General features: G+C 39.3%; 2 protein-coding genes across 7 annotated transcripts in view; one reads left to right on the forward strand and one right to left on the reverse strand.

The window, feature by feature from the left end:
* Window positions 1-21,742, reverse strand: dnai3 (dynein axonemal intermediate chain 3). Of its 4 annotated transcripts, none has more exons than XM_086270280.1 (23): window positions 21,585-21,742; window positions 20,095-20,156; window positions 19,418-19,456; window positions 16,791-16,975; window positions 16,324-16,428; window positions 15,775-15,909; window positions 15,485-15,681; window positions 13,486-13,602; window positions 12,994-13,190; window positions 12,264-12,382; window positions 11,680-11,769; window positions 11,340-11,438; window positions 9,995-10,114; window positions 9,088-9,161; window positions 7,318-7,468; window positions 6,860-6,956; window positions 3,864-3,979; window positions 3,361-3,421; window positions 2,944-3,074; window positions 2,295-2,502; window positions 2,116-2,207; window positions 1,839-1,955; window positions 1-199 (listed from the first exon to the last, which is right to left on the reverse strand). In XM_086270280.1, exons 2-23 carry the CDS (start codon window positions 20,147-20,149, stop codon window positions 89-91), a joined length of 2,616 nt encoding a protein of 871 aa, XP_086126406.1. In that variant the 5' UTR covers window positions 20,150-20,156; window positions 21,585-21,742; the 3' UTR covers window positions 1-88. The 4 variants fall into 4 exon arrangements, with proteins under 4 accessions (XP_086126406.1, XP_086126407.1, XP_086126405.1 ...); XM_086270281.1 differs by having other exon boundaries at window positions 6,872-6,956; window positions 7,318-7,471; XM_086270279.1 differs by having other exon boundaries at window positions 7,318-7,471.
* Window positions 21,549-25,927, forward strand: part of mcoln3b (mucolipin TRP cation channel 3b) — a 7,907-nt gene continuing 3,528 nt past the window's right edge. Inside the window, exons 1-8 of one of the 3 annotated variants that reach the window (XM_086270288.1) lie at window positions 21,549-22,013; window positions 22,524-22,763; window positions 22,883-23,050; window positions 23,385-23,538; window positions 24,748-24,814; window positions 24,922-25,018; window positions 25,365-25,464; window positions 25,564-25,676. In XM_086270288.1, the coding sequence (XP_086126414.1) occupies window positions 22,524-22,763; window positions 22,883-23,050; window positions 23,385-23,538; window positions 24,748-24,814; window positions 24,922-25,018; window positions 25,365-25,464; window positions 25,564-25,676 (939 nt within the window). In that variant the 5' untranslated portion in view covers window positions 21,549-22,013. Of the gene's footprint in view, window positions 22,014-22,508; window positions 22,764-22,882; window positions 23,051-23,384; window positions 23,539-24,747; window positions 24,815-24,921; window positions 25,019-25,364; window positions 25,465-25,563; window positions 25,677-25,927 lie in introns of those variants that run through there. The other 2 variants (XM_086270289.1, XM_086270287.1) reach the window with 2 other exon arrangements.

Consider the following 25,927-nt stretch of genomic DNA (forward strand, 5'->3'; position numbering starts at 1 on the left):
TATATGTAAGGAAAAAAGCTTTTAATTTATGTGCATGTGTGTATGAAGGGGTGTGATATTAGGTATCCTAGGCTTTTGGAGCATGTGGCTACAGGCCCGTATGCTCGAGGATGCTTTCCTCCAGTTTCAGGTAATCACTGTACTCCTTCAAGTCCGCCTCCTCGCTGTCTACCTGGAATGTGACTGGCTTGTCAGGCTCCTGCAGACAAAGCCAGAGAAACAAGCTTCATCATAAACAATAATTACGAAACAATAGAGCACCTAATCCAAGATCTCAGCGTTTCCCATCGTAGAGGCAGAAAATTACATTGCCTCTGAATTTTACTGAACTGAAATTTTATTGAAGGATGCAAATATTAAATAAGATGACACTTTTCTAGTAAAATCTGGACTGTGCCCTGCATCTGTGTATTGCATGCAGGGCACAGTCCTTTAAAGAAAAAAAAAGGAAAATTAGGATACTGTGTGGAAAATTCCTGATACTTTCCTCCCACAACAGTAAACCTGACAGTATTGTTCATATCATATTTAAGCTGTGCCTTGTCCTTATCATCCATCTAAATTCAAATTGCCGTAGATGTTTTAAAGCCAACAGCAGAAAGAAGCTGGAGGTGAACATGAAAATTCATTCCTGTTTAGAGGAATTAAGAGAAAGTATCCACTCCAAGTGACATTACTAAAGCAAAACAAAACTTTTTTGGTAGCTGCCATGCAGCCTAAGATAGAACCAGTTAGCCACTTAAGTTTGCTTCTATACTTAGCAGGCAGACTGTCAGGCACTGCCTGTCAATAACTACCCTATCCCCAGTGCTTGGGATCAAATAACGATGTGGATGAATTAAACATAAGCGGATAGAAAATGAGAGAGAGACACAAAAAGAGATACACGAGTGCCTTCTTCATCTTTTCCAATGTCAACTTTATACGTCCACATATTTAGCTGGGTCAGTACTAAAACTTTTGTAAGTCTGCTGAAGATTCTGATCACCAATGCAGGGAAGCTTTGTGGGAAGTCACGGTTTAACTCAAGGACACTTTCACTGTAGACAAATGGCAAAGGACACAGGGAAAGAAAAGCTTTAGTGTTCTCCTATCCTTTCTCGTCCTTCATTTTCATTTCAAATCTAACCATTCGTTGTGCGTCACTATGGTCTGAACTGTCAGATCTAGGAAATTACAAACACTGGACACAGGACAGGACATCTTTCCTCCCTCTCAGCTGCTGTTGAGCCACCTTCCAGTCACACTGATGGAAACTGGCACCTTGAGACTTCTGGGAATTCAGTTTAGAATTAAAACCTACTGCTCACCACTTGTGAGCTGAGGGAGCTGAGTGTAAAAGCGAAGCTCTCAATTTACCGGTCGATCTACGTCCCTACCCTCACCTATGGCCACGAGCTGTGGGTAGTGACCGAAAGAACGAGATCGCGGATACAAGCGGCAGAAATGAGCTTCCTCCGAAGGGTGGCTGGCCTCTCCCTTAGAGATAGGGTGAGAAGTTCGGCCATCCGGGAGGGGCTCAGAGTAGAGCAGCTGCTGCTCCACATCGAAAGGAGCCAGCTGAGGTGGTTCGGGCATCTGACAAGGATGCCCCCTGGGTGCCTCCTGGGTGAGGTGTTCCAGGCAAGTCCCACCGGGAGGAGGCCCCGGGGCAGACCCAGGACACGCTGGAGAGATTATATCTCTCGGCTTGCCTGGGAACGCCTTGGTATTCCCCCGGATAAGCTGGAGGAGGTGGCTGGGGAGAGGGAGGTCTGGGCCTCTTTGCTTAGGCTGCTGCCCCCGCGACCCGGCCCCGGACAAAGCGGATGAAAATGGATGGATGGATGGATGCTCACCACTTGTTTCTTGGACTCGCCTTCCTCCTTTCTCGGTTTCGCCCACAGTTCTTCCCACTCCAAATAATCCTTCAGCCTGTCATTCTCTTGGTCAAAGAAGATCTGCATGTTTAAATCCTGCATACAAACAAAGCAAAACAAGACAAAGATACTAGTTAGCAGTCAATAATACTGTAGCAGCCATTAAATACCTTTAAGAAAAATAACACATTTTTACCGCAGTTTCTTAACATTACACAAGGGTCCAAGCAAAACAGACAGCTCACAGTCTTCTTACCTCATTCTTAACCGGGGAGCGGAGGGCCTTTGGCACATTGAAAACACGTAGCACTCCAAGGTTGTCAGCAACAGCCAGGTAGTGTTGTTTGGCTGTAAGTACAAAACAGTCCATTAAATGAGTTTTAAGGTTCAAAAATCATATCTGTCCTGAGCACCTAATATAAGCCAAGAACTCACAGGCGGTGATACAGGGTTTGATGCAGGTAATTCTGGTACTGGCGACGTGTTCATGGACGTGTGTAGGTTCGCTGGTGTTTAGGAGCAGGTTCCACACCTCAATACTGCCATCATTTCTCCCAATGAAGAAAACCGCAGATCGGGAGAGGGACCAACATGCCGCACTGTACTCTTGCTCAGAGGTTGGTCCCACGAAGATTGGGCCACCCTGGATGTTGTGGTTTACAAGAAGTATTTAAAAAATTTTGTGCATTCTGAAGCATTTTAATTATTGAATTATGTGCTCCAATTTTGTCGATTGAACTTGTGGTATTTTACTTGTGTGTTACTTAGGACGAATTAGTCTGTGCATGGTTCCCATTTGGACATGCTTCAAAAACCAAAATTGACAGTTTTATCCAAAAACCAAACAAACAAAAAAACTTGATTGCTAATGCTGAGGCTCCACAAACCATACATGGCTGCTACATCCATTTTTTATGTACAGTCTATGTCTGTGACCAACTGAATAAGTGTGAATAGTTTTGCTTAGTTTTGCAGTTTAAATGATCAAAACAGCAACCAAGAAATTACGTAATTTGAATTGTCTCAATTCTATGTGATGTATGCATACGTCATGTGAGGTAATCAATGTTTTCTGTTGCAGTACCATCACACCCTCTTTCCAGATGGCAAAGTTCCAGCCTCCTGTTGTCAAAAGAATGTCTTTGAAAAAGGGTGATCGCTGCATTGTGTTCACAAACCAGGCATGAGTTCTAAAACAGAGCAGGGGCTTGGCACCTGGGAGTGAAGTGAGACAGATGGAGAATATGCACAGTTTTATTTGACAGTAATTTCCTTCCAGGGTAATCATAATGCAAAGGAGCAATTAACCCTGTAAAACATTATGGTCATTACATTTGCCCAGGTTACCAAACTAAATAGTGGATTTAATGTGAAAGTAGCAATCAAAGTCATTTCAATAAATTGGGTGTAATTGTTTTATGAATCAACGTACTGCTGTCAGTCTGACAGCTGAGCACTGGTGAGCCATAAAAAACAGAGCGCGGCAAGCCCAACTACTCACTGAACTTTCGTCCAAACTCATCTTCCTCCAGTTTCCAGTCAGTGTAGACAATCTCTCCTTCCTGTAAAAAATGAACATAAAACTGTTTATAAATGTATGTATGCGTCTTCCTTATTTCAGTTAAGTTGTAAAGTATAGTACACTCCTTAAGTGGCATGATAAAAACATGTGCAAGAACCTAATAAAAAAAATCATTCATTATTGGTTATCCCAACTTGAGATGAACTTCAATGTAACAAAAAGAAGTCCAGCTTGCTCACAAGCTGAGTAAAGTCAAGAGTTAAGTTAAAAGTTAAGCAGTCAAGAACTTAACTGTATTTTTTACTTGCTCTATGTTGATATCATTTGAAGACATTTTCAAGTTTCAAGTTTTATTGTCATGTACAGATAAACAATGTAGCCACATTTAACCATAATGAAATGTTTTGGCTCGTGCTCCTCTGCCTTACATGAGCATATAGAGAGTGTACAGTTTATTTAGAAGAAAATAACAGAATTTTTACCTCTGTTCCAACATAAAACTTGGTATTGACATCGTCCAGGGTCTTGAGCGTCTTGGCTGAAGGTATTCTGAGTTGACTGTATTCTGGGAGGACCTCTGCGCCATCATTTTCATTATCTTGTTATGTAAGACAAAACAGGAAGAGACGGTAAAGTAAGAACAGGTTAAAAGTTCAACTCATTGTTTTTTATTTATTTATTTAACATTTCAGTGACCTGAGAGAGGGAGCCTGGTGCTGACGTGGGACTAAAATGTTCACAATACTCAGCGCCTTGTTACTAGACAAGTACAAATATTTCAATAAACTCAAATAGGGGAAGAAGAATAGGTGACAACTAGCAGATTTTAGGAAAAAGAACATCTGCTTTATTCAAATGAAGGAAATAACAGCCTGCAGTGGTGCTGTAATTTGACCGTGAACAAGACGACAGAAGTACTAAAGCAAGTGAGGTGGGGAGGGGGTACAGCCGAAGTGAAAGGGCTGGTAAGAGTGGATTTGAAGGGAGAGAGAAAGAAAAGCACAAGAGGTAGAGGTAGGAAGGAAGCCTGTGGAGAAAACAGGGACAGGAGGTAAAAGGTGGAGGGGCTGAAATAGGTTAAGCTGGTAGAAGCCTTTTCCATCACAAAAGCCTGACTGTCTGCCAGAGATCATGTGGGTCTATCTGTTCACAGCCCCTTACCTGTGGACCGCTCTCGATCAACTCTCACTCTTAAAGGTTAGATCAGATTACCAAACCACATGTCTTCTAAATCTATTTTCTCCCAGTTAAGATGTGTGTAAAGATATGAGAAAGATGATACAGGAACAGTTACAGACAGTGTTTGACTTTGCTTAATCCCCATGAGCTCCTGCTCACAATTTATTTCAGTGTGAAAAATCATGTTAACAAGTATATTGTAGCTTTTTAAATGTTCAGAAAAATGTCAAAAGGCACAGAAGCAGACAGCAAAGACCACCCTCAATCAATGTGAGTCAGATATCTTAGGTAACGCTGCAGTATTAATCACACAGGGATTCATTAAAATCGTAATAACAGACTCCCTGAGGGCTGATGAAAAAAGAAGCAGATTTATTGCTTGAGTTAGTAAGCATATTAATTCTATAACAACCAGCCACCAAGGCTGTGTTTATGGAAGCCAGACAAAGACATGTCTCTTCTTGACCAGCCAGGACACACATGATCATCTTCTGGCCCTCAAGGAGTCTGAGCAGCATATTGCAAAGAGCTGACAGTCAGCAAAGCCAATGGTCTGCAACTATGGCGGCCTTGTTTTGGAAGTATCGCTTAATAAAGTGCCATGAAACCTGAGGAGAGACAAGACAGAGAGAGAAATAGAGTAGCTCAGGGCCAAATGAGCCCTGCCCCACTGATCACTGTGCTCAGCCATCCAAAAGAGAACTCAAGAATCCAAAACTCCCTCAAAGAGGTCAGGAGACATGTCTGTGATGCTCACTGTTTGCCCTCCTCACTTACTTCAGTTTTTAACACATTCTGTGCCATTCAGATATTATAAGAATTGTTCAGGCACATAAAAGAATAATTGCTCTTTACCTTTGATATTTTGAAGACACTGTGAGTGTATCTTTCTATAGTTTGCGCTTGAGCTTTGCTTCAATACTTTCCTCATCAAAACTGTTATATGGACAACAATGAAAATGAGACTATCAGCTACAATGGGGAAATCATTTCTCTAATTGTTATGGTAGTTTAATTTTAATGGAGGGCACACTGAATATAAACCAAAAATCCAGAAAACACTTTATATAGAAGTTATAAATTGATTTTGAAAGAAGAATTTGATCCATGACCAAAGAGCCGTCCATGACCCATCTTTAGTGTTCTGACTGAGGAGAGGATGTTTGTGTCCAAGATTTTACGTTACGTTACATTGGTCCCTCAGTGCAATGAGTTTGCCCTGAACCATTAGCAGAAAAACAGTCCTAAAGCATGTTTACATCTCCGTGCTTGACTGTGGGGATGATGCTCTTAGTGCCATATGCAGCATTTCTCTTCCTTCAAACACAAACACAATAACTTGACCACAGTACTTTCTCCCATTTACATCCTCATTGGCAAATTTGACATGGGCCTGTAAATGTGCCTTCTTGAGCAGGGGACTTTGCGAGACCCGGAAGATTTCTGTCCATTGTCCAAACCGTTACCAATGGTGCTCTTGGTGTCTGTGGTCCCAACTGTAGCCAACTCCAGCCTCAACAGGTCTGCAGTCCTGCCCCTGACATCCATGGAGAGCTATTTGGTCTTACTTATGGTGGTGGAGAGGTTGGAATGGGACAAACAGATTCAGGAGTATCTGTAACTGACTGATTGACTGTATGAATCATACTTGTTATTAATCTCTGGCTCTCTTCCACAGGATGTCTTTTATCCTGTCTTCCCTCTCTCACCCCAACCGCTCAAGGCAGATGGCCCCGCCCCTCCCTGAGCCTGGTTCTGCTGGAGGTTTCTTCTTGTAAAAAGGGAGTTTTTCCTTCCCACTGTTGCCAAAGTGCTTGCTAATAGGGGTTCATATGACTGATGGGTTTTTCTATGTATTATTGTAGGGTCTACCTTACAATATAAAGCACCTTGTTGTTGTGATTTGGCGCTGCATAAATAAAATTGAATTAATCTGTCTGCCGCATGCAGACATGCAAATCAATTTATAATGTTTATGTATTTTTTTCTAGATTTTTGGTTGATTTTCTGTTTCTCTCCATTAAATTGAAGCTTCCATGAATATTAGAGACTGTTCTTTTTTTTCCAATAAGCAACAAATTCAGCAGGGGATCAAACAACATCTCTTATGGACAATCGGTTTGATTTGAAAGAGCATGTGAGTGAGTCAGCTTCCTAAAACGTTTGGCATCAAACAAAAAAACCACAAAGTATTTTGTGTAATTAAGTAATGTGACTGATTGCAGGAAAACAGAGAACGAGTATAGCAGACTGAAACAGACAAAGCCTTGCAGCCTCGAGGGTAAAAGCTCTTGCTCACCTGTGTTCCTACCTGTATTACTATTACAGGTGTAATGTTCTAGGCTGAACTTCAAAGGAGCATACTCTCCACTTGTATCAATCTTTGGCAGGGAAACCTGACACATGGCATAAAAGAAGATGGCTTTTATCACTTGAAGAAAAAAAGAAAACCTTATCTAAAACAAAATCACAGAGCATGCTCAAGAATCTACACACTGAAATCATTACCTAAACCCCAGTTAAATAAATCCAATGCACACGTAAATACAAATTAAATAGTTATTCAATTTAAGCCATTTTCCTTATTTTCTTGTAACAAATCTTTGTCTGCAGAATAATTACTGATGTGTAAAAATAACACTAAACATCGAATCATTCTTTTTCTTATGGTTGATTTTCTTATGGTTGGAAGTTGAAGAAAAAAGCTCTTTCTACACAAATCACAAGCTCTGTAATGCATCCCAGACATGAAAGTACCCTGAAGAGTGGTTTCCATGTCCGGTCCAGGTGTTTGAAAGTTGTGGGGATGCTATAGGGTGTCATCATGGTCTTCTGATCCACATCTTGCTTCCTGTCGGCCAGAAACTGGTTCTGTAGTTTTGGCACTCGCAGATCCCAAAACATGACACTGCTTTAGACAGAGACACAATAAGATAATGTGGAATTAAGAACCACCTGAAAATTAACAAAATTCTCTATCATCAAATGTTCATATTCAAACATGATTGTTGCATATATAAATGTGGTTATTGCCAAAAACAACAGGAGCAGTGTTTTGAAATCTTTCTGTCATTTGCAACTCCTTTAGCGCCAGTCTAATGACGCAGAGTGTGAAACACAGTCTGTATTCACATTGATACTTCATATCTAAACTGAATAACAGGACATGCAAAATGAAGTAACACATAAAAACACTAGTGAGAATTAGACTGCATAGCTATTTCCTGAGAAATATAATGATTGCCAGATACACTCATTTACATGGTTTACAAAAGGCAATATTTTAACCAACTGCACAGCTCTTCAATATATTATTGGCTCAGTATGTTCAACCAGAGGAGAATGACTACAGATTACACCATAGAATTAAGATGAAACCGGAAAAATAATCCAGCGTGTTTGAGTGCCATAATATATATTCACCAATAGAAAGCTTTACAACTTTACAGTATTAAAAAGCATCTTTACAGTCTACTCTACAAGAAAAAAAATAACTCTATATAAATACCTTTCATCTTTATGAAGAATTTATAGGTGATTTTTTCACACATATACATTTTATGTTTTAAACTTAGCTAGTAGCTGTTATGTCTTGTTAATCCAAGTCACTGATCTGAACAAAATTGTAGTGTTTCATTATTTAATTGATATGTGACTTGGCACTAATAGCCAGACAATTTGTCTGCCAACTACAGACAGTAAAACCAAAACCATACTCGAAGCTAGGTATGTAGCTTGCTAACTTTCTAGCATTAGCCTGAAGTTAGAATTCCATCTTCTCTAAGAGATCTGGTACTGCTTGAATTTTTCTGTATCTTGCAACTGTGTTTCTACTCTTTTTACAATTCAGCAATAAATACTTCTACTTCTTATATTCTTTGTATTTGCTTTCTTTTGTGTTTAATTTCCAGCGTTAGTTATAAGTCAGTTTGATTTGGAATTACACAAATATATACACCAAGGAACTTAAATTATGATGTATTTATTTAGCTCATGTTACGGCATAAGTAGTATAGTATTCCCATTTGGGTTGTTTTGCTTATTATCTAAATTTGTCGAGGTTTTGCTGTAATTTCATAATAATATTTTATGTATCCTTTTTTCTATGCACATGTAGAGGTGTGGCAAAGTCAAGTCAGTTATGATGAGGGAAAATGACTAAAACCCATTTTCTAAACGCTGTTCACTTCCAAAGGTTTTCTTTCTTTTCTTTTTTTCCCCCCTGTATTTGACCTTCATTAGAATGTCAACAATCCAGAGAGACTCAAAACAAGGGCAGCGAGAGAGAAAGGGGACGTGATAAAGCAAACAGTGGATCTAGTGAGTGTATAATGTATCCATCAGGTAACCAGAGGCCTTTGTTTGCCTACTTTGCAAATAACTGTATGTATTAAAAAACACACACATGTTATCAGCCACTAAAATCACACTTAGAATCAACATCCAAAGTACATACTGACAAGCAGTGAAAAGTAAGAAGAAAAAGTATCAGGAGTTATTTTTTTCATTAAACTGTAGAGAACTTACCAGTCAGGGGAGCAGGTGACAACTTGAACAGACATGTTAGAAATGTTTTGAACTGGAACGCCTGTCCTGGTCACCTAAACAGAGGGAGTTACAAAATCAATAAATGTCTGCATCAGGCTTGGTCTTGGTTCATGAAGCTGTATGGGTGGTTGGATTTTCCCCTGGGGGCACTTTGATGATTGCCTTATTTTACTTATCAAGATAACTGAAAGTGATCGATGTGATTTACTGCAAGTAACTACATAGAGGTAAGTGATAGGCACAAGTGGGAAACCAAATCTGGACATATATGGCTAGTAATTTTCTGTGCACACTTAATATTGGATTTCTTTGTAAAAGACAAAATACCATAGTCTTACTGCAGAAAATATATCTTTAGATAAATATAAGTTTAGATTTGATTTCTTTTGACGTTGTGATTGTGGGGTTTGTTTTCCTCTGAACATATATTCTACATTGCTCCTTTTCTGTGCTCGCACCCTCATTTGTAACATTTGCTCTGCTTGCTATCTACTTCCCACTAATGCCCTACATCCTCTTAGTCCTGTTTATAGTGAATTGGCCATTAACCTGTCACCATTCCAAAACAAGACAGAGAAATCAGTATGCCAGTATGAGACCTGACCTTGAAGTGTGTGTTTTGTTACCATTTTGAGATTGGGGGTTTTAGTATGTTGAATTACGACACAGTGTTTGTATTAGATATAATTTAGGGAGGCTGAGATCTAAAGATTGCTTTTCTGAGACTATTGCTGTGTAGTCACACAAAAACACCTTTTATCCACACGCTAAACAGCAGTAACCTTGTGGAAGGGCTCAGAGTAGGCTCATGTGCGCCTGGTGGAAAAAGTAATTCCCAACAGTTGTTAATTCCCTCCAACCCCTTTGCCCTTCAGTCCCTCAGTACCTCAAATGTTTTCGGCAGCCACTGGACATCAGTAACTGGGGATTTGTGGCTGCTTTCTATGGAAGAAACTGCACAGTAGCTCATGACAGGAGTCTTGTTCTCTTTTTTGTTACCCAAGTCCTGTAGGGAAAGCAGACACGCGACAGTAATGTGCTGTATGGTGAGCTCTGACAATTCAGTCTACACACAAATTCAATCTAGACACAAAGACTGTACACAGCTGAATAACCACTGTAAAACGCACAAGCAGAATAATGAAATGCAAATGACGACTTCGATGTGTGCATGGAAAAACAAACAGCACACAGATAAATACACTCAAACACATTCTGGCACAATAGAGCCACTTAAAAAACACAATGATTATTTAATTTGTTTAAAACACCTCCTCATAGTATTGCAAGCAAATTTTAAACATATATCTTAGTCGTTTTGTGGACCTGCAATTGGATTTATTATGTGCAATGGAGCGAATAAAAAAAAAGTAGATAGAGAAGATGTTAATTTAAAATGTAATTCTTCATTTATCTGACAACCCAGTGACAGGTGGTGGTGTAGCACAGCTTTCACATCACCTAACAGAGCGTTCTAGTAGATACAACTGCCACTGTTTACACTGCAAACAGCAGGAAGGGCAGTGATCTGATTTCACTGTGTGTTATCTTCTATGTGGGGGCAAGAAACAAGAGTTATGTAACAGCTGGCGTATGTGAGCCGGTGCTGTTGACTCTGGTGAATAAAGGGCTAACAATGACAAAGAGAACAGAAGGAGGCACAGAGGGTGGGAGAGGGGAAGGCAAAGAGAAGGAAGCAGTAAGGAGAAGGATGGAGGCAGCTGCTCCACTGTAGTGGCAATAAAAACACCCAAGGTAAATCTGGGCCAGAGATGATAGGACACGAGTGTCTACTTAAATACAGCTGGAAGATATCAGTGCAGGTTAGGCTTTAAGCGGAAGCTTTAAGAAACTGTAAAACAAAACATTTTAAAACTATAAAAGCTACACTGAAATGAGCTAAAACAAAACAAAGTCAAAACTTACATATCATTTAATTTTTGCATGATTCAATGTGCATAAAGTTAAAAGATTAAAATTAGTAAAACAATTTTTAAAAAAGAGACTTTTTCATTTGATTCAAAATTCATTTCAAATTTATATGTTGGATTATGCAGAAAAAATATTATTGGGCAGAAAGGTCTATTGCTTTATTATGTGTTCAGGTTGTGTATCATGTTATTCAAAAGTAACTAATTACTTTTTTCAAGTAACTTGACTAACATTGTACAGAGCAGCATGTCTCACTGCATCAGCACTGTGACTATTTCAAAGAGAGTATGGGTACTTACAAATGTGTCAGTGTCAGAGTCGGAGTCTGAGGCTTTTTTACTGTTAGGCCGTGTTCCCTGTAAGTGCGGGATGTGAAAAGAAATGTCCCACAACACCACCTGAGACATCAGCAACATAAAATCGTTTAGTGGTGATGATCATTTGAGCCTGAGACTATAGATAATAATATACAAATATATACATTAGAAAAAAACCCCTCAAACATATCATATTAAATGCTGACAGAAGAGTGGCAACAGCATGCGATACCATGTTTATATTGAACTAAAATGGGGGCATGGGATGAGAAACTGATTGTTTTGATTTGTGAAGTTGAGACGCTGAGTGAAAAAGGAGCACCTTGCCATTCCTGCAGCCACCAACAATAACATTTGGATTCGAAGGGCAGAACTCGAAGGCAAAAATGTCATCTGGGCACTCCAAGAGCAACTATATATATATAAAAAAAATCAAAACACATAAAAATGAGCATACACATATTTCCAAGCAGAGGTTTCCATGTATAAGGAGCTTCCCAACGCAAAAATGTATTTATTCTAGTCTCTCATATGCCTACACTAGACATAAGGGGAAAAAGACAGTATGCAGTACATTTTTTAGCTTTATTCCCTTTTGTAGAAAATATTAATTATTTATGTTATTTATATGTCTTGTCAAAGTGCCACTGGTCCCAGAGGCTGAAACCAAATCATGACACATGCACCATTGAAGGCACACATGGAACTCATATTACTTTTGAGCGATTTAGCAGCTTGGTTATATTGATTGAGTGCTTGGCTCAAATCAATAGATCTTTTCAAATTTACAGCAGAAGAAAAATTACAGTAAAGGGCAAAGACTTAGAGCTAACTCTCAAACACATACATTTAAAAAAATGTTTTCTCGACTCCCGTTAATGGGTTTCTCTCCTCTACTTCTCATACCCGGGGGTTAGATTGATCGGGGAAGCCATAGAAGACAATGAAAGCAGGACTGTTGATGTACACAGTGGACTTATCCAGCTGCTCCTCCTGTTTCTTTATAAAAGTCACAGCTATCAGACCTGCCACATAGACAAAAAAACACCACACCCCACAATGTATCAGCTACATAGCAACAGGAAAACAGACCTGTGTTTACAAAGCCTTTTTTGAAAAATCTGTAGATCTACTCTAATGTCTACTTTACATAGAAGCCACAAATTGATAATGCATGTGCACTGATCACACTGATATTCTTTTTCTGGTTTTGTGGACGTCGATGTGTGTCTTAAGGTGACACGTTGATATTACAGATATTACAGAGCTTGTCAGTGAAGTTGAAATAACAGGAAAAGGGAGTTCAATTTCTTTTAGGCAGGCTATTGTATATTTGTACATATTTATATCATTGCCCACTAAGTGTATACTTTCTCGCCACAAGCTGCTGTTGCTGAAAAAACAAGAATTGGGCGAACTCCTGCCTGCCCAGGTCTGTGCAGGGGGTCAATAGTGACCTAATTTTTCCAACTAAAAAGTGAAAGAAAATGAATTATGATGATTTTAATGTGACCTGTCAGGGTTCTAACGATTATTTTCCAATGTTAATGAATGTCCAAAGTTTCTATGGTACACAAATCTTGACTTTATCATAAATGTACTCTATGCTATGTCTGTAGAAGTCTATGTACGTCACCATGGATTGTAGGGTGCCAGCTGACGCTGCTGATTTTCTTGCCCATGGCGCGCTTCTCGTCTGTGAAGGTCCATTGAAGCTTCAGACCTTCAGAAACCATCACTAACTGGTCAGAAGCTTCTGCTCCTATGCCCAAGGCCTTAAAGTCATCAGTGAACACATTCATTATGTGTGCCTGCTGAAGGGCATGCAAGACCCTGCAAAGTGAAAATGTACCTGTTGAAATTTGGACCGGTACTTTTTATGTATCATTGCTCACAGACAGCGGAGCAAACAGACAAACAAACAAACGCTGCTGGAAACATTTTTTCTCTCTCGCCTCGGCAGAGGAATAAAGTACACACAATTGTCTTAATACACCATCATCATATTTCCACTGAATATTCCTGCATTCATAATACTGGATGGGATTGAGTTATCTATGGCTGATATTTTGAGCATGGGTTGTTAAGAAGCAGATGGAAACGACGATACCATAAGAATTCATTTTACCTGGGGGTCACTGAGTTGACAAACTTCTTCAGTTTCTCAGACCTGAGGATGTTTTCTTTTTCTTTCTCTCTTAGCTCTCTTGGTTCATACTGGGTAAACACATTCCTCTGAACCGCCCTGTAAAATAGACAGAAGGCAACACATACAATAAAACATGGAACTTGCCTTACTTTTAAAACAATATGTTATGAAATGTGTTGCAGATTCACTGAAAGCATATATAATTTATATATACAGTGGGGCAAAAAAGTATTTAGTCAGCCACCGATTGTGCAAGTTCCCCCACTTAAAATGATGACAGAGGTCAGTAATTTGCACCAGAGGTACACTTCAACTGTGAGAGACAGAATGTGAAAAAAAAATCCATGAATCCACATGGTAGGATTTGTAAAGAATTTATTCGTAAATCAGGGTGGAAAATAAGTATTTGGTCACCTCAAACAAGGAAAATCTCTGGCTCTCACAGACCTGTAACGTCTTCTGTAAGAAGCTTTTCTGTCCCCCACTCGTTACCTGTATGAATGGCACCTGTTTGAACTCATCATCTGTATAAAAGACACCTGTCCACAGCCTCAAACAGTCAGACTCCAAACTCCGCCATGGCCAAGACCAAAGAGCTTTCGAAGGACACCAGGAAAAGTATTGTAGACCTGCACCAGACTGGGAAGACTGAATCTACAATAGGCAAGCAGCTTGGTGTGAAAAAATCAACTGTGGGAGCAATCATCAGAAAATGGAAGACATACAAGACCACTGATAATCTCCCTCGATCTGGGGCTCCACGCAAGATCTCATCCCGTGGGGTCAAAATGATCATGAGAACGGTGAGCAAAGATCCCAGAACCACACGGGGGGACCTGGTGAATGACCTGCAGAGAGCTGGGACCAAAGTAACAAAGGTCACCATCAGTAACACACTACAACGGCAGGGAATCAAATCCCGCAGTGCCAGACGTGTTCCGCTGCTGAAGCCAGTGCATGTCCAGGTCCGTCTGAAGTTTGCCAGAGAGCACATGGATGATACAGCAGAGGATTGGGAGAATGTCATGTGGTCAGATGAAACCAAAGTAGAACTTTTTGGTATGAACTCAACTCGTCGTGTTTGGAGGAAGAAGAATACTGAGTTGCATCCCAAGAACACCATACCTACTGTGAAGCATGGGGTTGGAAACATCATGCTATGGGGCTGTTTTTCTGCCAAGGGGACAGGACGACTGATCCGTGTTAAGGACAGAATGAATGGGGCCATGTATCGTGAGATTTTGAGCCAAAACCTCCTTCCATCAGTGAGAACTTTGAAGATGAAACGAGGCTGGGTCTTCCAACATGACAATGATCCAAAACACACCGCCCGGGCAACAAAGGAGTGGCTCCGTAAGAAGCATTTGAAAGTCCTGGAGTGGCCTAGCCAGTCTCCAGACCTCAACCCCATAGAAAATCTGTGGCGGGAGTTGAAAGTCCGTGTTGCTCGGCGACAGCCCCAAAACATCACTGCTCTCGAGAAGATCTGCATGGAGGAATGGGCCAAAATACCAGCTACTGTGTGTGCAAACCTGGTAAAGACCTATAGTAAACGTTTGACCTCTGTTATTGCCAACAAAGGTTATGTTACAAAGTATTGAGTTGTATTTTTGTTATTGACCAAATACTTATTTTCCACCCTGATTTACCAATAAATTCTTTACAAATCCTACCATGTGGATTCATGGATATTTTTTCACATTCTGTCTCTCACAGTTGAAGTGTACCTCTGGTGCAAATTACTGACCTCTGACATCATTTTATGTGGGGGAACTTGCACAATCGGTAGCTGACTAAATACTTTTTTGCCCCACTGTATATGTATGTAGAGAAAGCAGAAAATATTTCTGAAATTGATTTCATCTTACTTCCTTGATTTGAAACAGATGCAGTCTTATTATCAGGCTAGTCAAACCTGCACGTGCTTTCCCTCCCTACAGAACAAATCCATTTTAAGTGTACTGATTTGCTGGCCTACCGCTCCGTCTGAGCAGTGCTGCTCTGCAGTTTGGGAACAGCCTGCATCCCGCAGTCCCTCTGCATCTGCTTGATGCTGAATCTGCTGTCTTGGTAGGAAGGACACGCCACGGAGCGACACTCAGCCTCTGTACTGTTGCGGTCAGAAAAACAGACAGGTAACCCCGGTCTGCGCTTTAAGTCAAACTTGTAGCACAGCTGATGATGACAGAAGAGACAGAACAGAATTCATGAGCAAAGCAATCAGATCAGATATAAACATTTAATGTTAATTTGAATATACTGCAGTGCCTTTTCTCTGGTCTCTTTGACAGACTCTTGATCTACTTCCAGCTCACTGCCGAGAGATATCCATGGCTTTGGTTCTGGGGTTTTACTGACATCATCCTCCAACACTATTATTTCAGGTTGTGGGGGCTGCAGAACCTAAATACAATTGTAAGAATATATAATATAAAGGCCAAAATAACAGTAAAAAAAAAACCCCACACACTAGCAATCTTTACATGTATTCATACTTACAGCAAAATGCTTATGCTAGGGAAAGATAATAAAGTAGTACTTAAAGTCTTAAATTTTACGGAAAAATAGCCTGGAAAGCGAAACACCCCGGATGATATATGACCTGTCACTATTACTAATAACTGGTGCCACAAAAGCACTAGAAACAATTAACGACCTTTAAATTAAATAATATAAAACTTCTGTTATGTTACTGCTTATCAGTATACATTTTTTAATTATTGGCCTGGTCTGTCTAATAACAAACATGTATTGAGGAAAGAAAAAACATATTAACAAAAGAGAACCTTGTTACTGTAACCAAAACTGTTAGCTTACATTATATATTCTAGCCTTGGCTTCTGGTGTGAGAACCAGGTAAAAACTCTGTCCATAGGTGAAATCTACATCAAAAACAAGCAATATTTCATCCTCTGGGTAGTCCTGTCAAAAGAAAGTGAAAATCACAGCATAAATTTTTTATGAGAGTGTTAGAATACATCACAGTACAAACTACTTCTCCAGTAATTTGGTTGAGAGTGAATGTGAAAATGCCCAAAACCCTACAAACATCACAAAAAACGAAATGGCTGAAAGGAAAACTGGTGTCTCATTTGTAGATGACTAAAGTTGCAAAGTTCTGTCATAAATGCATAAAAGAATTTAGATCAGACAGAGAAAAAAATGAAGTTAAACTGGTTGCTTTGTCTTTTCCCACAGCTCTTAACTTGGGTCTGTGCATCATCACAGTGTCTGGCTGCTGTTGTCTGAGTAAACTATGCAACAATGCATAACCAGCGCCTAACCAGCACAAACTGCTTCACAGGGTGGAAATCGGACACTGCGGCTCTTGTCTTAATATCCTGTATGATGTCGTCCTTTTCCAGCAGCTTGTAAGGGCTCTGCTCTGTGACATCCTCATCAATGCAGCATTCAAAGAGCTCCTGGGTGGCTGTTGTCAGGACGATGGGGTAGATGTCATCAGGGTGATCTTCAGGAGCGTTCAGAAACAATTGAGAGAAGAAAAATAGGGAAGTTATCTGATAAAACGAGCTTTTGGGCTTCATTCCCTAAAAGCAAAGCTGATGACTGATGACGGCTCAAATAAATACTAATACTAATACTACTACTACCACAAATAATAATAAAAATAGTGAGAATAATGATAATAAATAATTCAGAACCAATTACTTATGTTTTAGAATATTGAATGAGACTGTATCAGATAATCAAACAATAATGATTTTGATATCAAAACAATGTAAACACTCAGATAAGCAAACTCTGGTATAAATGTTGGGATTTTACTGGCTTGTGGATACGCACAACAGCTGCAAAGACCACTGACATGTATTTATTCAAATATGCTTGGAGTGGGCCTGGAGAATGTGTGCAGAATTGGTGCATTGCAGTGCATTGTCCATGGGGACAAGTCCTTGTGGTCACAGCAAACTATAAGGCACGCGTACATCCACGCAGAGCCTCGTGTTCACCTTCCAATGAAGAAATTTAACATCCCTCAGACCCAGCGAACGCCTCTCATCCTTCGCCTGCTTTGACTCTACAAATATCAGTCCTTATGAGAAGTCTGTGCACAATGTTTAAATGTTTCTAGGCGTACGTTTGTATCAGAATGTGTAAAAACCAATAGGGCATCCCTCAAGACATAAAGTGCAGTTACACACATTTATTCAGGACTGTTATAATACGAAGCCAAAGTACTTTACCATCGCCACAACAACGCTTTTCCTAATAAACAATCCATTCAGACTCTACTATATCTAAGCCAAGCACAGTCCAGGGCATAGTACAGTAAACAAAGCTTTGTATAATGATAGTTTTCATCCTGCTTGTGGTCTCTCGCTTCAAAGTCTTTCCACAAGGTTGCTAAGGGGACACTGGGAATGCTCAAGTACAGCTTAAGTAACCACTTCCCAGCTGGGTGTGTCAACCTTTTCCACTCACACCACTTAGGCCTCACGCCAAATCATTGTAGTGGAAACTCACACCCTTCATTTCACAGAGTCATGTGTCAACCAAGGCATTTGTATTCATGGGAAATATTTGCTTGGGAGACATAAAGAGTGTGATGCGCAGCGTTCCACAGCCCTCAAGAATGCAATTAAATTATATTTGTTGGCTGCTCAAAAAGCTATTTTTAATTTGTTAAGCTTCTTTTCTCTTGCATAATTTACCCAGGCATTTTTAAAAGCATACCACAAGATATTTATACCAAACCTCAGAGCATTGAAATTTTAGCACAGTTTGTTTTCCAGTCTGCTCATATTAGTGAAGAATTTAAGCTTGAACAAAATACATTTATCAGCGTATCCTTAATGTCACACAATGTGCAGAAACCTGCATTTATATTTGAACTAGAAGGCCAATGTGTTGTTATTGTCACAAAGATTTTAAACTGGTTCCTAAAAAATTACCATTAGTTTTATGGCAAAGACAAGATTTTAGGCTGAGCCCAGGCTTGGCTTGGGCTCAACCTAATTAGGTCATGTTCAATTTTGTCACGTTCACAAATTGGACTTAAACTGCTGGAAGTATAAGATTAAAAGGAATAAATAAATGCAAAAAAACTGAGCAAATTTTGAAAGGAAAAATATTTTTTACTCACAATCACCTAATCTAAATTGAAACATTACTTATGCTGATGGCTACAAGCACTTGATCAAAAACAAGTTTTGGGGTTGGTATGTCTAAGAAAAAACCAAATCTAGGGACACAGAGCCAAGTAGAGAAGAGCTCCAGAGCAGCGGTCCCCGGGCCTCGAACCGGTACCGGTCCGTGAGTCGTTTGGTACCGGGCCACGCGAGTTGAGGCTCAGGTGTGAAATGTATGGTTTTCAGGGTTTTTATTGGTTTTCAGTGTTATTTTATTATCGTTTTGATCGTTAACTCGGTTTTCCTGGGTCTTTTCACGTGCGTTATGAATAAATCTTCCTTTTTTCGGTAATGGTTTTATTTTGTTGTATTTATCCGCGACACCTTAAAGGCCGGTCCGTGAAAATATTGTCGGGCATAAACCGGTCCGTGGCGCAAAAAAGGTTGGGGACCGCTGCATTAGAGGTTACACAGCAGTACACTTGAGAACATATCAGAACAATGCACATATGAAGGATATATAACTATTCACATTATAGGACTACTTCAAAATGTGACTGTTCTTTTGACTTGAGCATTGCTACTGGTAAACCTGAAACGGAATAATAAGGGTCTGATTAATATGCTGTGCTGAAAGTCAGCACATATGTAAGAGATAAGTAGGAGAGCCAAATGCTCAGGCTCTCTGAGTTCAAGAATAAAAATACAGTGGTGAAAAATGAACAAAGCCAGCTTTTTGTAAAAGTAAAAACACAATAAGGAGTTCGAATTTAATTTTCTCTCTTCAAAAGAAAAAAAATACAAATAATTTTTTTTCTTACCAGGCTTTTCCATAGGTGAAGGTGTCAGATTGTCCTTGACTGAATAGAAAGTAACTGTTAGTTGTTAGGGTAAATCAAAAACAAAAGTAAGCCTGTTTAGATTGTTTTGACAATGTAGACTTACACTGTCGGGGCTATAAGCTGGAGACAGGTGGAATGGGTAACACAGGATATTTTAAAAAGGAACAACTCTGAGAACAATAATCTTTAACAAGGACATGGCACCATCACCTCATCGTAAAATGATGTGCTGATAGTATTTAACTGTATGCAGGTTTTCAGCTGTGGCATGGTGAATGTAAACCAAACACTGAGAATGGGGAATCACAGCTGAGCAGAAACCATCTGCAAGCACCAATGTCACTGTGCTGTCTAACATTACACTCAAGACCAAATTAAAACAATGCAAATAGCTTTTTTTTTCTGAGATTTTTTTTCTCAGCTATTTGTGTTACAAAACTAATTAAAAGTAATTCAGTTACCATGAGTTAAGAATCCCTCAACATAAACTTAATGGCCAATTCAAAAGCATCAAGGATTATAGGATCACCCTGGCTCTGGGAAATCCGTTTACTATTTTATTTACATGTCATGAAAGAACATCTTTCATACAGAGACATATACAATAAAAGCAAACAAATGCATTTAAATTCAGAAATTAATACTCCAGGACTCACCTTTTCCTTTAACACCTGTTTTTCTTGATGGACTTTTTTGCCTCTTGGGTGCCATCTTTGCTCTTTGGGCAGATTTATAAAGGGAAGAGAGGAAGTTTACACATTTTTTTCAACCAAACACATTCTGTACACAATTTTCAATTTAATTTTCACCACTGTCACTGGCATTAGAACTCATCCGCTCAGGCGATCTTGATGTCATTATCAAAAGCTCTGGTGACATCTTGTGGCAGATCCTTATCTGTTCCCTTGAACTGCACTGCTTACTTAAAAAAAAGCTGGTGAACTCTGAGAATAAATGCTTATATTAATTTAAACAACTTACCCAAATAATACATGTTAAAGTTATTATTATGACAATAATAAGTTGTTGTTTAGTTGTCTTAATCAGAATTATAATACAGATTACAACCAGTGATAGAGGAAGTTTTATTATACACTTGTGTTATTGTATTGTGTTATATTTTGTGCATATCAATAAAATTTATTTAATTGGGCAACATGAAGTTACAGCAATTAGCACTGTTGCCCCACAGCAAGCAGGTCTTGGGTGCAAATCCATGACCTTTCTATGTGTAGTCTGTTGTTCTCCTTTGTTCTCCAGCTTTCTCCCACACTCCAAGGACATGCATGTTAGGTTAACTAGTTCTCTCTGTTAGGCCTGTAATAGACTGGTGACCTGGATGGATGTAGTCTAATCATCAAAAGTAGTAACAACATAATTTGCCCACTGGAAATAATGTTTAGTGATGCGAATATGCTCTGCCAAGAGGACGTTTTTACTGCTTTGTGTAATATTAGGAAACTTTATATATCCTCTAACAGCATCTAATTTAACAAGCTCAAATATTTTTCAATGAAAATTTTGTTAAAAACAAACTATGGGTGTGCACTTACAATAATAATTTACTAACATTATTTCACTTAATATTTCCTTCTGGAACAAAAATACACAAAAAAGGGAACTGGAAAGTATTGGGCCCATAAAATGCACTAACTCACGAAGATAAAATATTATTACAGTTTTGTAGTTTCTAAAAAGTTTTTTGTTTCATTTTGACGTTTGTTTTCAATACAGATTACTTTCTGAGTTCGCTTGTATTATTTGACAATGGTCAATTTAGGTTTTTATGCGTTTCCTAGTTAATGATAGTCTCATTTATTTCCTGAAATATGGATGGTATTTTAGTCAGTTTAATTTTAGTCCACTGTAGTACCAGTATCATATCCACATAGCTATCACTCAGTATAATCCAGAATATGTAAGTCTCGATTTAATATCATAAAGTATAACTCGTAACGTCCTGTTTTCTTTAAGGCTTACTTAGGCATTACAAATTAGAAGACATTAGCTATTACAGGCTAGTTACGTTAAGTTAGTCGTGTAGCTAGTTAATAGCTAAAGTCATCAAAAGAACATTGGATACGCAGCTTATTTTATGCTCGAAGGTGCAACTTTTCCCCTTTACAGAAGAATGAATCAATATTACCGTGATCTTACACCGCATAGGCTTGATACCTTCTTCTATCTTCTTGATATCTTCTTCGCACTCACTGTTTTTGCTCACCAGCGGGTTGGGAACCGCTGGGTTGCCAATGGTTACAAGAGAGAGGGCGGGAGAACATTGACTGGCATTCGCACGAGCTAATCACATTCCAGCTCAACGAGGCTTCGCGAAGTGGTTAAAAGTTACCTGGGTATTTTACATAGTTAAAGGAGTTTACCGGAAAGACAAGTCTGGTGCTTTAGAAGTTCAGTCGAAGTCAGTGAGGTCACTCGCGATTGTCTAATCAAAGCAACAGTTTTAATTATGATTTTTAATTGAGAGGAATATATTAATTTTGACGCCGAGTGCGCGTCGTTGGATCCGCAGCGTTGGGATGCAATTACAAGTTGATTAACCTGTTTCGGGATATCGGTAAGTATCTGTTAATGTACGTTATGTACTGTTTTCCCGGATCTACGGGGTATGAGTTCACTCCTTCACGAGGAGTAATGAATAGCTGACATGTTCCCGCAATGCTGGAAGGCGACCGTGACTGTAAACCTGAGCTGTCTGTATTATTCAGCAGTACAAGTAAGCTAGAAGTCACTGCCTTCCTTTCTTCCTTCCTTCCCAGTCAGCTGTTAGCTAGTCATTAATCACGTGAAAGCTAGAGCTATGCATTCAGCTTGTGGCAAGTATGTTGGTTTGTTCTTCATTCTTAAGGATCAACAAAACAAAAATCAAGACTAGTATTTATTTCCCAGCCTGTGTTTTAATTCTTTTAAGTTTTCATGAATAGCACTAGGCTGGACAAAAATGTTACAATCTGCATTTAATCCCGTATAGCACATTAAAAATATTCATCATGTATCTGAAGTATAAAATGAACTCTAAACTATACACAAACACACTCATAAAGGAGCTTGCATGCATATCACCCAGATGTCAATAACTCTAGGTATGGAGGAGTCCGGTGACTTGTATGATGTGCGTGAGACCAATGACCCCTCTTCTTGGGAGGACCAGCACCACCAGTGTCTGCAAGACGTGGCAAAAGTGGAGCGCCTCAGGAGGAAGATCAAGTATTACTTCATGAACCCCTGCGAGAAATACCACGCTCGTGGACGTAAACCATGGAAACTCATACTGCAGATCATCAAAATCGCCATTATTACCATCCAGGTACACAGTATTCTCAAACATGATCCAAACAATTATGATCAGTTCATTTTATTGTGATCTACTGTCCTTATAAGACTTATAATTTATAAGATTTATATTATAATTTTTCCCTACTGCAGCTGGTTTTATTTGGGCTAAGCAACCAGATGGTTGTCACTTTCAAGGATGAAAATCTGATGACGTTCAAGAACCTCTTCTTGAAAGACTATGTGGACGGAGGCATAGCTCCGTATGCTCTTTACAGACAGGCGGATGTTTATGATCACATTGAGTACGTCATTCAACAGGTGACTAAAACTTATCTATAAATAAGAAAATAAACTAAGAAGCTGTGAAATGGGTTTACTTTGGTTGTTTGAAAACACAGCTTTACATGTGCCTTAGTTATTGTTAATTATTGCTGGAATTTTACAATTCTGTATCCTCGTATGTCCAAGCGTCTTACAGGCTAAGCGTGTCATGGGATTGGACTTTGGTCATGTCGCATGAACCAGTATTTTAGTTGTGTTGATTATGGCTCATATAGTAAATGTGTTTTTAAATAACATGGCGGTTACATAAACCTCCTGTGGTAAAATGTTAGCAAAATGTCAACTACCTTTTTCTACTGTTCATTTTCAGTATCGGCTTCTGCACAACATCACATTAAGCAATCATGAATATGAGGAAAAGCACAGTGTCTACACCCCGCTGTTACTGTGTCAGGAGTTCTACAGGAACGGGACCATCTACCCTTCAAATGAGACCTTTGAAATTGATGCTCATGTGGACACTGGTAAGCATGATTAATATTTACAGGAAAGACTCATAACAGTATTGCTAAAATATACTGATTTACACATAAGCCAACTGAAAGATTGGACACTGTGACTCAAACAAGGACTCAAAGATTTTTGCAATTTGTAATAATATAAAATTATATCTATTTATATATCTAATTATCTAAAGTGTAGAAAAAATAAGGTGCTGAAACTACAAAGAATGATGTTGACACTGTTAGCAAAAATGATAAACTTTGCACAACAGTGCCTTCATTTTAACCTAACCAGCTTCATGAAGTAGTCACGTGGTGATGTTTGGGTTTGCCTTATAGAAAACTAACTAACTAAAGCCTCTTCCAGAGTAAATATATAACTGACACATATTGACAGCTAAGATAAACAGTGGACTAAACGACTACACTCACTACAGAGGAATGGCAGCCAGAGTCACTTATCCTACAGCTGCCACTGTAGCATGGATTATGCACTGGAATTGGAAGTAGTAAGAACACAGAATTCAGTTGACTGTAATCTGCAGTCTACTGACATCTAGTGGTGAGATTTTACACACTGCACCTTTAAAGTAATCTCATCACTTAACAGCACCTCAGATTAGTTGATGAAGCCTGCACAAATTGCAAATTGCTCCAAAGAAACCTCTGAGAAAGACTAATAACAGGAGATGTTATCTGTCCAAGAAGCACAGTAAATGGGCATTAGGTCAGGTAAAATGTATGGAGGATAATTTATCAAGGAGCTGCTGGTGGCTTATTTTGTTTTCAAGGTAACACTTTGACTACCTCAGCCTCCTGAAGTATTTCCCCAGTACAAAAGCATGCCTCCAGGCTCTGTAATGAGTGTTTGACCGATTGGCGCCATGATTGAGGGCTGCATCAATACCTTTGGCCTTCACTGAAATCCAAACCTAACTGATGTTTGGGATTGGAATGAGTTGGACCGTGAAGTGAAGGAAAGGCAGCCAACAAGTGCTCAGCACTTTTGGTAACTCCTTCAGCACCGCTGGAAAAGCTCCAGGACACAAAGTCATGAAGGTGGTTTTGAGAAATAAACAGTGGAAGCTTTGAACAGCATAAAAAGGAAAACACATTTGACTTTGTTTAATTTATAGACAATGGAATCAGATATAAAAATAAAAAAATCCAATTAGGTCTAATGGGTTTATTTTGTTAATTTCTGTCTGTGTTGTGGCCTGTCTCTACTAGAGTGCCTCAGAGTTTATCCCCAGCCAGTACACGAAGCGCTTCCACATTTTAAATTGGATTTCATAAGGTACGGAAAAAACATTCGATGTTTTCTTTGACTTTGTTCCCTCGCTGTTGTTGCTGTATATGCATTTAAATCCTCCTGTCAGCTCATGTGCCTGCTCTGTCTTCCAGGTTAATATCTGTCAAGATTACATTTGTTCTCAAGGCAATAAATTTGCAGACAGTGAGACATCGAGAGCTGCCAGATTGCTACGACTTCACTCTTATCGTATGTCATTTGACTTGTCTTCGTGGCTCCGTGAGCATGAGTGGATCACGTCAGACTCTTACTAGCAGTTATACGATGTATCTGATGTGTTGTATCACTAACGCTAACCCTTCACCGTGACAGTTACTACTTGTGACTCTGTACCTAAACAAAGTATAGAGAGTCTTTATTTCTGAAGTTCATTCGGGTAAACAAATTAGAGCAGTTTAGTTACACAGCAGTTGCTGTTTATATAATGAATGTTATCATTGAGGCCAGGCAGATAAATGCTTGGCTATCAAGTGTGGCTTTAAGACTGGAGTGCTTACTCTTTCCTCTTCTCCAAATACGACTGTTTGGTTAACAGATCACTTTCAACAACCAAGCTCACAGTGGCCAGATAAAGGTTGATTTGGAAAACGAAGTAGACATCAATGAATGCAGGCAATGGAAAGTAACTGGAGCATGTAAGTTAGATGAGCAGATTCTAGTTTGTACAAATCATCTGGTTGGAGATTTTCTTTTTTTAATTTTGATGAAAATTTTGAATTCCTGTCCTCTTTCAGATGGTAGAAGCATATACCTGACTGTGCTGTTTGACTGCCTCATCATTATAATGTGCATCATCTCCTTCGCCCTGTGCACGCGCTCGGTGATCACTGGGATTCAGCTGCAGCTCGTGAGTAAAACAAAGCGGTTGCTTTTGCTCAGACCTAAAACAGGCTGTGATTGTCTGATACATTTTTGTGTACACAAGTGCAAGAGAACGCTCACAGCTGATTCTACATCTGACTAGGCTCGGCAACATGTTTTTGGCATCATTGGAAAAAAAAGATATTGTAATTCAAGTGAAGGGATCTAGTGAAGTGAAGTGGGAGTAATATTGGCCAATCAGAGAGCAGATTAGGGTCCTGAAAGTCTATAGAGGAA

This window comes from Aulonocara sp. 'chitande type north' Nkhata Bay, linkage group LG17 (genome assembly GCF_057382095.1).
Source record: "Aulonocara sp. 'chitande type north' Nkhata Bay isolate Kocher_YH1m ecotype deep benthic linkage group LG17, A_spYH_male_GT1.1, whole genome shotgun sequence".
Lineage (NCBI taxonomy): Eukaryota > Metazoa > Chordata > Actinopteri > Cichliformes > Cichlidae > Aulonocara > Aulonocara sp. 'chitande type north' Nkhata Bay.

What these genes read in the sequence shown, in the direction of transcription:
- dnai3 (XM_086270279.1), bottom strand. Translation starts at nt 20,149, where the DNA reads ATGGCACCCAAGAGGCAAAAAAGTCCATCAAGAAAAACAGGTGTTAAA. An exon ending in TTCACCTATGGAAAAGCCTG is followed by an intron (nt 16,976 to 19,417) that starts GTAAGAAAAAAA and finishes ACGCTCCTGAAG; the next exon opens with ATCACCCTGATGACATCTAC. An exon ending in GTCAACTCAGTGACCCCCAG is followed by an intron (nt 13,191 to 13,485) that starts GTAAAATGAATT and finishes TTCACTTTGCAG; the next exon opens with GGTCTTGCATGCCCTTCAGC.